The sequence below is a fragment of the Corvus brachyrhynchos genome, unplaced genomic scaffold (assembly GCF_000691975.1).
Source record: "Corvus brachyrhynchos isolate BGI_N302 unplaced genomic scaffold, ASM69197v1 scaffold146, whole genome shotgun sequence".
In the NCBI taxonomy this organism is placed as follows: domain Eukaryota; kingdom Metazoa; phylum Chordata; class Aves; order Passeriformes; family Corvidae; genus Corvus; species Corvus brachyrhynchos.
The window spans coordinates 754,197-766,998 of record NW_008238960.1 but is presented as its reverse complement, the minus strand read 5'-3'; the positions used below and the strand labels follow the sequence as shown (position 1 = coordinate 766,998).

Genomic DNA, 12,802 nt, shown 5'->3' with positions numbered 1-12,802 from the left:
CCTTGAATTTTGTGGAGACTTACTCCCACCTTTGCTCCCATTTCTCATCTGTCACTCTAGTGGCCACTGCAGTCAAGAAAAGAATCAGGATGTTGCCACATCCTGCATTTTCCACCTATTTAAAAACTATTGCAGAAGGAACTTTGCTTTGAAGCAAAAGTGGTGTTGTGTCTTCAAACTTAAATGTCCATTTCTTGGGCAGTGGCCCTTTTTATGCAGTCAACTTAGGCTCAACTGGATTAGGAAGTAAAGCTGCCAAGAATAGTGGGTGAAGGTTTAGGTTCAGTGAATCTCTGTTTCTTTGGGTAATTAGAAGACTTGATAGGATTGAAGGCTATTTGAAACCTCCAAAGTAAGAGTGCCTTTTTAAATCTCCTCAAACAATACCAGTCCTTCATGCTGATGCAGTCAGTTTTGCAGTGTTCAAGGAAGTTTCTGAAGGTGTGCAGCTCTTAATTGCCTAGGCTGTTAAATCAGCTAGACAGCCCCACTGCATGTCCCACAGAGTCAGGTAACACTGACTGGCATGGTTTTGGAATTCAGCCATTGCTAACTTTTGCCATCACTTGAAGGTAGTGTTCTTGTTCATTCTCTTTCCAGCATCTCTCACCTCTGTTTTTATTGTAAACCAATATTAGCTTTGGCCTCCTGTATGGGGAGAGCTTTAAACTTTTTCAGATGGAGTGGAATAAAAAACAAAATAGAGAAGATTTATTGTTGATTTCCTTGGAAGTATTTAGTAATATTTTTGTACGGAGAGAACAGTTTTCATTTATCACTTTATATTGAGAGGTTAGAGTCTTTTTTTTCTCAATTCATGTGTAATCAGTTTCTGACATTAGCTTTGCTTGTTGTGTTGGATCTAGCTCTACCTTTACAGACCCTGGTGGGCTCTTGTTGTCTTTCACATCTGTCTTTAGCATTGTGCTTGTGTGCTTCAATAGGTCTGTGAAAACATTTCTTCCTCTTGAAGAATTTGGTAGTGTGTTCATAAAAGTACTTCTAATTAGAGAAAGTTGTGGGTGAGACATGTAAACAAGCAGTTCAATCTAAATTTTCAAATAAGCCGTGACTTTGTTTGTGGATAGGAGTTACAGTTCTGCTTCTGAAAGGGATGTGTGTTCTAGACTTTGCAGTCAGGAAGGCTGGCTCTGTGCTAGTGGTAGTGGAATTGGGTTTGTCTTGGTTGAAAACTTTAGATCTAATTTAGAAAGATGAATAAGGTGTTGTCTGTCATATGATATATGAACTTCTGCTCCTTAATCTTCTGTTCTGAAGCACTTGCTAAGTGGTGTTAAATAGTTGTGACCCAAGATTCTCTGTATGAAAAGGGGAATACCAAAGTGCAGTATCTCAATACAGCTAAAAATGCTTTTTATAGTTTTCTGTGTAAATGGGCAACTCCTTCTTTGAGTGTGAACAGTTTTGAATGATTGCTCCTCTATCTTTATGGTTCTATTCACAGATTGGTTATCTGAAAAAAAATGGAGATGGAACTTTATTATTTAGTGTAGTGAATTCATCTGATCCAGAAGCAGAAGGTAAAAGCCATACTCTTTCGAGCAAACATTTCTAGTCTTGAATGTTGTAAGAGATTTTGAAGTCTTAACTGTAGATACAGACACTGTGTAGTAGAGATGAGTTTTAAAATAGTTCTTAATTTTTAGAAAAGTTTATTATTTTCATTAATTATTTCCCAAACCATTTCCCCAAACACCCCAAAGGTGTTTCTGTTTGCCTTCCATATTTTCACTCTTCAGATACTTTGTTTACTGATGCTAACAGGGAGAAGATAAAATAATACCTCTTTATAAGCACTTATACATTGCTACAACTTTATAAAAAGCTTGGAAGACAAGTACACTGTAGTTTCAATACCTAATAGACAAAAGGTGAATGAAATTGCTGTAATCCTATGTGAATGTGCTATGCACAGATGCAAATTCAGAATAATCTTTTACCTCTTTATTTCCTAATTTAAATCATTAGCTAAATTTCAGTTTTAAGTTTATGAGGTTTTGCTCAATATTTTTTCTTTAGTTCCGTGATCTTTTCTTTCAGTTTTTCTCATTCTGTTATTATATATTATTTATATTGTTTTATGCTTTTCCTTTGTTTTAATTTCAAGCTCAAGATGCAGAAGTACTGAAATTTGTGATGAATGAAATGCCATAGTTTTTTGGTGCTGTGTGTCATGTTGATTTAGTACTTCCTTCTCTGCACCTTTTGAGATCAGAATTTGTTCACAGCTTTCCTGTTGTTTCACTGATGAATATATCAATGCTTTTGACTAATCACATTGAGAGACACAAGCCTGCTAAATTCCTTTCATTCGGTAGTAAATTTTTCTGGAATGAAATTGAGCATTTTGACTGCTATCAAGCCTATTACCTATTTCTGAAAAAAAAAAGGTATTTAATGCCTCTGAAATTATGCCACTGAAAATTTAAAGAATGATGATAATGGATTTCTATAAACAAACAGCCACTTAGTCAACATAAGAGACTGCTTTTATCACTTCAGTAATATCTGGATCTCGAAAGTCTGTGAATCAGCTACTATAATAATTACAGATGCTGCTGTATACTTTAAAAGTGAAGTAACTTAAGTAAGCCATAGATCTTGTGAATAAGACATGGAAGCATATCTATAGCTTGTGTTTGAAATTTAAATGGAGAACCTGAATTAACAGTACCTACCCTTAATGTATAGATGAAAAGACATTTAGTCTTCATGTTAATTACAGCTCTAAAATAGCAAATTCTAATTATTCATCATAAATTGTAAACATGAAATGCTTTTCTAAGCCTTCTTTTAAATCAAATTATTAGAGGAAGAAACTCACCCAGTGGATCTGAGTTCACTGTCAAGCAAATTATTACCTGGCTTCACTACACTGGGCTTCAAAGATGAACGAAGAAATAAAGGTAAATACCAAAGACCATGTTTTAACTTTGTGTTTATTAAATGTTTGAGCAATTACTTGATGTAACATAATTTCGGTTTATACCTGTCTCAATATGAAAGTTTCCTTGGTTATTTTTTTAATATATAATAATTCCATTAACAGCAGAATGCAGTTTTTCTTAAATTGATTTTTTTGCTTATTAAATATAACCTAATTTATGGATTAATATTTTAACTTAGTGCTGTAGCCACACTAGAAGATTTCCAATAATGGTAGTCCATTTCCTGTAGGGGAAATAATTTTTCCAGAGTAATTGCAGTTACAGTTGAGAGACAACTTCCAGCCATTTGCATTTTTCCATCATATGACAAGGATTGTGCAGACTGTGAAATTTTTTTACCAGTTTTAATAGTTTCTAATCTGCTCTCCAGAAACTGACTGGCAACCAGCGGTAAAGTAGATGCACACAAAATGTAGAAATACAAAAGGGGGGTGTGGCCATGAATCTTTTTCTTCTCAGAGTGGGGTGAATAACATAGTTCTTGATTTTCCAGTAGTATGTTTGTTTATATGGTTAAAATAGTTGTGCTGATTCTAGAGTCTGGAAGTGTCCTTGAGATACTGTTCTTGCTTTCAGTTGGAGAAAAAAATACATGGCACTTCCTCTATCTGTTTCAGAAAACACAGTCTTTTTTTTTTTCCCCAAGTGATCTTTTACTCTTGTGCTGATCATTTGTTGTGTCTTTCTTTTACCTGTGTAGTAACCTTTCTTACCAGTGCCAATACGGCACCTTCCTTGCAAAACAACTCTATATTTCATGATTTGAAACCAGATGAGATGGAGCTCCTATACTCAGCATATGGGGATGAAACTGGGATCCAGTGTGCCTTAAGGTAAGTGCCTCCTTACTAGGAAGTCTTAACTTCTCATAGCAATTCTTTGCAAAGCAATTTAAACTTATTCTCAACTAAGACCCTCCAAATCCTGAATTTTTTTCTCAAACTTATTTTTAAAATAAATCACTATAAAATTTGAAGCTAGTTTTCATCTTTCTTGGAGTTTTTTTTCATATATTGTTTATTTGCTTTTGGGTTTTGGGGGGTTTTTCTATTTGTCCTTTTAAGCTATCCTATTTTATTGCAAGGTTGTAATGGATCTTGTTATTAGGGTCTTCAACCACAGTATATATAGTTTGCCACAGATTTAGTGTTTTGCTTTAAACCCAGCAGAAAATAAATTTAAAAAGGCAAGTAACATATTTCAGTGGCTTTAAAACAATGATGTTTTTCAAGGGGTTTTGAAAGAGTTAAAGCTACTTGAAAAGAAAAATGCCACTTATCGTTAAATTGTTGTTTACGGAGGGAAGGAAATAATCGCAAGCTTTTTATCTCTTGTGTTTTGTGTTTTAACCCACTAACCTGCCATCAATGATAGTTCAAGTCAAAATTTTCTAGTACTTGTGAAAAACAAGTTGCAGGTGTACTTTATTATTAAAATAAAGGAAAAAACTCTGTGTCTTGAAGGCCTTACTTGCTTTTCTGAAGAAGCATAAAAGAGTTAGACCAAAGAAAATGTAGGTGTAATGCAGTGTATTTGGGGAAAACCATATTTTAAGTAGAAGTATAAGAATTTGTGAAGGATGCTGGAAGTTACAGCAAGAAAATAGTTGATGATCTTCTTGACCAGATCACTAGTGGCGACCATTCCAAAACTATTTATCAGCTAAAGCAGGTGTGTCCTGGGTGCACTGAAATGTCACAAATTCATCAGAATAAGAATGAACCTACTGGCTTTTTAATGTTGTGTGAGATGATTTGTTTTCCACTGTCAGTTTAAGCAGTGCAAGCTTAGCTGTTCAAGCAACCATGAACCAAATTAGAGACTGAATTAATCAACAGAGGAGGAATCCTTTTCACTGGCTTGGTCAGTTTTCCAATGTGGTTTCACTATGTGACTGCAGAAAGGAGGAGGCAGGGGATATAACATAGTGGGACCAACCAACTAGATGGTTTTTGGGCAGCCTCGTCACTCTATGTCATGACTTACATACCTACTTCTGAGTTACATTGCAATGCTTTTGTTAAGGTTTGGGGTTTTTTCTTAATTGAAAAGCAAAATACATTTCTTGTGGAAGGATTAATTATTTGGAACATGGAAGTAAAATTAAAGAACAGGTTAATTATCACTGTAGCAGGTGTCTGTTACCTGCCAGTTCTAACTTCTACATTCATGTCGTACAGGAAAAGCTTTTAACTTATTTGCAAAAGCACTTTCCTGATGAGATTCATACTAAGATTGGAGAAAAGAGTTTTCTCAGAAATATGTATGATTCTAGTGGGACTGTTTGCATTCCCAAGACAAAATAATTTAAAAGAAATTGCATAATTTCTGAAGATAAATTTCATGTTGTCTTCACTTCGAAAACCACTCGTAGTTTGAAATAATTGTCTGCTATTTAAAATGCCGACATTCTGAAAGACTGAAGAATAAAAAATGGGAGGCAGGCTGGGAAGATAGAAAGTATTTAGACTTCCTGACATGGTGGAAATGAGATTATGCTAAATCTTTGCAGACTTAGAAGTGGAATAGGGTGGATGGTGTTTGGAAATAAGGAGACAATAGAATGAAGAACACTGACAATCCTTTAGAATTTTCTGGGTGTTTTTTCCCTACGGGAATAAGATTGCACATATAACAGGAAGAAATGTAAAGGATTAGTTCAAGAAATTAAACCCCAATATTTTGAATACTCTCCTACATAGAGGAATGTGTGTCTGCAACACAGTCAACTTAGCTTTAAAATAAAATGTGCCTTTGCCTTTTACCATGTTTTTCTATGAATGTTATTTCAGCTGAGAATTTCTGAAGACCTCTCAATGGCTATTTGCGCTTAAAAATGCTGTTCAGTTGTGACATATGTGGATATATGCTGATTTTACGCAATTAAGTGTGTTTCAGTTGATCATATGTCATGGTGTTTTATACCTGAGCATTTTGTGCTGCTGCATTTGAGAAAGGATTAGTATCTCTGAAAGTACAACCTTGAATGATTTGTGATTAGTAGTTACTGAAGTATTGACAAAGATACTGCACTTGAGTATAAAGTTTGTGAGCAGAATAAATAGTATAAGGGGACTCAAAGATTAGTTAAAATGCATAATACTAAAATATTTAAGAAAAGCAACTGTTACATTGTAATTGCATTACAGATATGTGAAAAAGTTAGCTGTCTCTAGCCTCCTTTTGTGTGTGAAGTTTGAATATACTTGAAATGGTACAAGAAAGATGTCTGTCCCATGTGTTGAATATAAACAATTATTGGTATTCTTTCTTTCCAGAGGCGAAACATCCCAGTAAAACCACTGGATGAAGTTAAAGTAAGTTATGCTGATACTCAGTTTGGGATTTTTAACTGGAAAAAGTGCGAAAGTGATGTTCTCTGAGCTTCCAACATTCAAATTCTTCATTTTATTTAATATGCCTCTGTTCTGTATGGTAATACAGAAAAGATTGATTAGTGGAGTATATGAGAAAGAAGAGGCTTTAGGTTATTCCTAGAGAGGCTGTCCTGGTTAGTTACAAATTGTTGGCATGACTGTATGAGGTTGCCCTGGAGAAGAGCTGGTCTTCATTTTTTTTTGTGAAGGTTCTACTCAAACATCACAAAATGTGACAGTGTTCTGTGCTGGCCCAGGACCTCTTTGTGGAAAACGAGTAAAATACACAAACATTCTCAGGGAACATTCTTAGTAAATAAAAGATACGAAATGCTAAGATCTGAAGTATTTCTTTGTTCTTTAGGTTCTGCCAGTTCTTATAAAAGAAGAACACAAATTGCGTAATACCTGTCTGGATTCTTCCAAACAGATTATGGTAAAATGGTTAGGGGGGAGGGGAGGGAAGCAACAGGGAAAAAACCATAGAACAAACAAAAAAATAGTATTGAGACATTATTTTGTTTCAGTGCAAGCTCTGAGGTAGAATACTAAAATTACAGTATCTAGAATAAGGTTTCAGTACTGAAAATGAATTCTCTGATATTCAGTCTGGTTTTGTTTGTGGCTTTATTGTTCTGTATCCTCCAGCTTATTCCAGCATGTGTAACTAAGTCTCAGAGGCAGAAAGGTCACACAGGAATCCAAAAAAGATACTTGATCTGCTGATTGATATTTGAATTTCAGCCTGCTGTAAAATTGGAAAAAACTCCATTAATATTAATCTGTTTTACCACATCCATTGAAAATGTCTATTAGAAAGTACGGGTAACTAATGCATACCTTATGCTTTTACAGCTACTAGTCAAATATTTCTTCAAGTAGTACAGGTTTGATCTTGCAAATTATTTGTTCCAACAGTAGATATGCACTGTGTTCCATGGCAAATCACATAAAAATTGTATGGATCACATTATAACAACTAAAAAAATTCATAACTTTATAAATATTACTTAGTTTTGTGGAAAGGTGTGGACTTCTCTAGAAGGTAACTGGTTAAGTTATTTCATGAAAGTGCTAGGTTTCATTTTCGTATTTCTAAAGGGTAATACCTGGTTGTATGTTTACCTGAGTGTCTCATTTCTCCTGCTGGAACAGGCACCCTCAGAGATTTCTCTGGTTTGAATCTTAGTGACTCTGATTTCTTCCTTTGTGCTATTACATTAGCAATATTGCAAAGGGTGTGGAAAGAAAGGGAATTGTGCAGTGCAGGCTGTATTTCATTATTCAGATGGATAGAAAAAATACTAGAGAGGCCCATCTGATACTGTGAAGAGGGAGGCCCACTGTACTAAAAATTTCAGTAAATCCAGTGTTCACATATGGAGAAGATGAAGGACACTGGTAATACAGCCAGCTTCCAGGGTTCTACCATGAGACATGGATGACTTGAATGTGTAATTGAGTTTCAGCAGTCCTGGATCATGAGATAAAAGGCTTGGACTACTGTGCACATCCCTGACCATTCGTGTGACTGGTCTGTCTGGGAACCTTTCTGAGCTGTCTGTGAATTTCAAGTTAGCCAAGATGGTTATGGATGCTCCAGTCTCAGGTGGTGTACACACTTCTGAGAGAATGGATTTGTGCCTTAAAGATTGGAAAGTTATATGACAGCTTGTCACTTTTGCTAGTCCTTCTGTGCCTTGTATTTTAATAGGTTGGAGAATCTGCTGGAGATGGGAACACTTCTGAGTTGGACTTTCTCTCCATGAAGCCGTATTCAGATGTATCTCTCGATATTTCTATGTTAAGTTCATTAGGTAAGTAACTAAATATACATGACATCAGTTATGGTTTAGTTGTACCATTTAGACAAAACGACAGCTGGATTTGCTAAGACTAAAAAAAGTGTTTGAAAAGTAGTAATAAGTCTACATTTGACACAAGTGAAAGTCTAGGGCTGATAAATGAAACCTTGCTCTGTTTTTCCTTTGAGACATCCATGTATCCAAGCTAACTTTTCCTGTAAAACTGAAGAAAACGAAGAATTTGTATATCACTATTTTGATAGCTTTGCTTGTATTTCATATGTTCATAGTAACATAAATTTTAAGAATCAGTGTGAAACTTTCACTCAGAAGTGATGTTGCTTCATATGATGTCTTTTAAAATAACTTGGGAATTGGGTTAGTACGTGAAACTCGATCATATTGCCACTCGGAATATCCCAAAACAAAAATCAGAAGAAACTTCTGGTGTTGGAAGCTTCTGGTGTTTATCTTCAGTTGTGTAAAAGAATTTGGATGCTGTTTCAAATGCATGCTTTTCATAGTTATCCTTTAAATACCACAAGAAGTACTGTTGCCACTTCTGCAGGCAGCTGAGCTGGTCAAATGTCTTAAAAAATGTTATCCAAGCAAACAATCTGCTTATGTTTTAAGGCACTTTTAATTCAGAATGTGAAAGAGGCCAAACTATCTATTATAAAACACAGCCATGCTAATCGAAGACTTAAAGGGAAAAAAGATTTCTACAAATTTCTCACATAGGTACAGTTTGAAAAGCAATTGAAAAGTAAGCTCTGATTATACTGTCTCGCTCTAATTTTATTGCAGTTCAGTAAAAAATGAATAAATATCCACTTTATAGATAATGTTTAGATATATCAGTCTTACATGCATAAATTTCATGCACTACTGAAAGCTGATTATATTTTCTTCTTTGGCCTTTCTGTAAATAATCATACTTCTAGATCAGTTGGCTTCCAGAGAGAGTTTATAGCATTAATTCTTATCATAATTCTTGCAAAATTAACACTTAAGAAAGAGAAGGGAAGGAATTACTCTTCCTGTTTAAAGTCGAGGGAATTTTTTTTAGGTCTTCAATGAAAGAATAGCATATATTGGCACATACGTCCAGTTCTTTCCAGTTTCACAGTTTTATTTGGCTTACTACAAAATCAGTGTAGCTGGAGAAGATACTGTTCTTAGAACCTTCTGTGATGGGAATTTCTTTGCCTCCATAGATTTCATGTTCTAACTGTATTTTGAGTTAGATATTTAAGTCATCTTTTTGCTGACTCTCTTTTGCCACAAACTAAATGTGTTATTTACTGTGAGCATGGCGAGACACTGGCACAGGTTGCCCAGAGAAGCTGTGGGTTCCCCATCCCTGGAAGCATTCAAAGCCAGGTTGGATGAGGCTTTGAGCAACCTGGTCTAGTGGAAGGTGTCCCTGCCCATGGCAGGGGGTTGGAACAAGACAGCTTTTAAAGTCCCTTCCAACTCGGGCCAGTCTATCCATGTCCGGTGTTTAACAGATAAGGAAGACAAATTAAGCTCTTACAGCTGTTTAAAAATACTGGGAGTCAGTTCGGTTTCAGCCATTTTTGCATGGCACTTTCCTTCATCTTCCAATGCTGCACAGATCTGCAGCTGTTGCTTTTTAGAAGTGCGAGGGAAAATGCAAGATTGAGGAAATTTGTGTAATAGACAATGCTTGTGTTAATTAATTTTAGAACTTCTTTATAGTGACTTGGTAATTCATGGGTCAATGTACATGTGCTAATTATGGGTTTTGGTTGGTGGCTCTTAGGAAAAGTGAAGAAGGAGCTTGATCATGATGATAACCATCTACATCTGGATGAAACAACTAAGCTGCTTCAGGACCTTCATGAAGCTCAGGCTGACCGAGTGGGATCCCGGCCATCATCCAATTTGAGTTCCCTCTCCAATACCTCCGAAAGAGACCAACATCATCTTGGTAAAGTTAGCTGTGTCACAGAAGTTGCAGTACTTGTGCTCTATATGAAATTGGTTTAAACTTACATTGTAATTTACATAAATCTTTGTGGGAAACTCTCTGATAGAAGTGTGCTGACTGATCATATTTTAATTTTTAAATATGTGTGGCAAAGATAATTAACACCACATACTTTTGACCTCCAAAACTAAGACCACTACTTTTCGATTAGGTGTGATTGAAGTAACTGTCAAGTAAATTGATACTCATTGGCAATTCCCTATAAGCACTAGCAATTGAAGCCCTTAGTTACACTAAGGAATATATAATGATTATTTTACTTCAGCATAGTTGTATGCAGCAAGTAATGGTTGGGATTCTACAGTAGCATTTCCTTGTCAACTGTAAAATTCAGTGATAAGACAGGATGATAGTATAACATACTGCTTAACAGCTTGCTGCCATTTCTGAGAAAGTAGAAGATGTTGGATGGATGATACTCTGTTGCATTGTGTATAATTTTTCAACTCGGAGTGATAGCATAATGATTACTTTTCCATAAATTATCTGAATTACTAAGAATCTTGTGATCTCTTTTTCATAATCTCCTGTTTAAATATCATTTAAATGTCTGTCTTGCTTTAAAAGTCCAAAAAGTACATGTGAAATAACCATGCTGTTTATATGTATAAATATCTCAATTTTTTTTCTGTACTTTTAAAGGTTTTGATTTTTTTTCCCATGTTCAACAGGAAGCCCCTCTCATCTGAGTGTTGGAGAACAGCAAGACATGGTTCATGATCCCTATGAATTTCTTCAGTCTCCAGAAACCTCAAATGCTACCAGTAACTAATCTGACATGTACTATATTTATTTTGTATTTTATTTCTATTATGTTTTTATAAAGTTTTTGTCCATGACAGAAACTGCATTTTTGTCCTCTTTTCTATGAGGATTGCTGTATAATATTATCATGTATACAAGATTAAACAAGCAAACATAAAAAAGCCCCAACCCCAAACTAATTAGTGCATCATGTTGTTAGCAGTGTACCACGAACTGCTTTCAATTTGTTTGTTAAGGGAGAGTCTGTGAATCTTGACTGAAAAACAGCAAATAATGTGTTAGAAAAATTTGTATTTTATAGACACTGGAAAGTGATGATTTTCCCAGAATGGCAGCAGTCATTAAGTGCAATACAATTATTTACTAGTTCTGTTCAAGTCTTAACCTGAACATCTCCAAGGAGCAACAAAGAACCGCCTGAATTTGTATCATTACTATGTTTTCCATCTCCTAATGCTAATAATCTGTATAAATTGTTTTTAAATATTTTCCCATGTTTTTAAATATTTTTTTAATCACTGTAGAGAGCACTTAATTTGAGAGCAACCATACTTGGTAGTTGCAGTAAAATGCTCATTTACAAGACTTCTACCCTGGATTTGAAAAAGATGAATGTTTTTCTGATCCCTTGTATCTTGAAACACAAAGAAAAGATAATACTTGTATTTTGTAATATGATGTGTATATCTCATAGAATGGAAAAAGTATTGGATAAGGTGTGCTTTTCAGTAATTTCAAAATAAAACTTTTATAAAACATCAATACTGAAACTGAGGGATTTTGTATTATTGTTATGTGCAAGTAGACAAATGTTATGAATTTACATTATTTTGTAAATATTAATAAAAATAGAAAAGCAGTTTTTATGTGTAACAAATATGTTGTTCTTAGCAGGGGAAAGTTTGCTTCCGTTACTAAGTCTGAGATACTGAAGGGTTTTGGGTTGAATTCATGTGCTGCTTCAAACGATGGATTTTATCATGCCACATGTAGTTATAAACAAAAAAACCTGTAAGTTTTTAGGACCCATCAAGGAAGTCAATCGGATAACTGATAGTAAAGTCTTTATAAAGTCTAAATAGGATGATTGTTTCATTCCAAGCAGGAGTGCTGAAGAAAGCACACAGCGAGGCTTTTCTGTCTGGGAGTTGTTAGGAATGTATGTGGCAGTGTGCTTGGCCTCCTTTGCTCCTGCATTCTGACTCATCATGACTGTGGGTTCTTGGATGTGACATGGATGATCTGCTGCACTGGGACAGTGTTGCTGGAGAGGGTTTGCGTGGATGCACAGCCTTGTGTCCGTCTGCAGCTTCCCAAACAATTTCAGCTGAAAAGTGTCTTTAAAACTGATGTGGTTTTGATCTCTAGTAAGTCTGATTTCTCATCCAGTAAATATAAATTGATTCCTGTAATAGACTCTGAATTATAGTTACAGTTGGTGAGGAAATCTTTATTGAAACACTTGCTGTTGAATTGCCTGCCTTAGATCTTGAATAAAATTCCACAGTAGAATGTTTAAAATACCCCTCTAGAGGAATGTGCTGGTTTGTTTTGGTTTTTGTTTGAACTGCAGTGTTTGCTACTGAAAACTGAAATAATGTACAGTATCTTATTTTATACCTTCACCTTAGATTTCAGACAGAATGCACTCAAACTCGTGAAATTCTGTAGACAGGTCTTCATGGGCTCCGTGAGCTGGTTGTATAAAAGGCTGGATGTTGTTTGCATCATGACTGTACCAGAGAGCACTTTGTGCCTAAGGAAGATTTGCTTATTTGTTCAGCCTGTCTGGCCCTTAAGCAAGGTTAGTTTTGCACAGTGATCTCCAACTGCCCTTCCGTGGGTGCTGGACAATCCTTTCAATAGTCCTAC

At 35.4% G+C, this 12,802-nt stretch overlaps 1 protein-coding gene across 1 annotated transcript in view; it reads left to right on the top strand.

The window, feature by feature from the left end:
* BRD9 (bromodomain containing 9) overlaps positions 1 to 12,453 on the top strand; it is a 23,988-nt gene extending 11,535 nt beyond the window's left edge. The window contains 9 exon segments of the mRNA XM_017738613.1: positions 1,466 to 1,541; positions 2,832 to 2,927; positions 3,670 to 3,803; positions 4,536 to 4,640; positions 6,248 to 6,286; positions 6,711 to 6,782; positions 8,061 to 8,163; positions 9,938 to 10,105; positions 10,837 to 12,453. Of these exon segments, the coding sequence (XP_017594102.1) occupies positions 1,466 to 1,541; positions 2,832 to 2,927; positions 3,670 to 3,803; positions 4,536 to 4,640; positions 6,248 to 6,286; positions 6,711 to 6,782; positions 8,061 to 8,163; positions 9,938 to 10,105; positions 10,837 to 10,937 (894 nt within the window). The 3' untranslated portion in view covers positions 10,938 to 12,453.
* Positions 12,454 to 12,802: the final 349 nt, after the last annotated feature.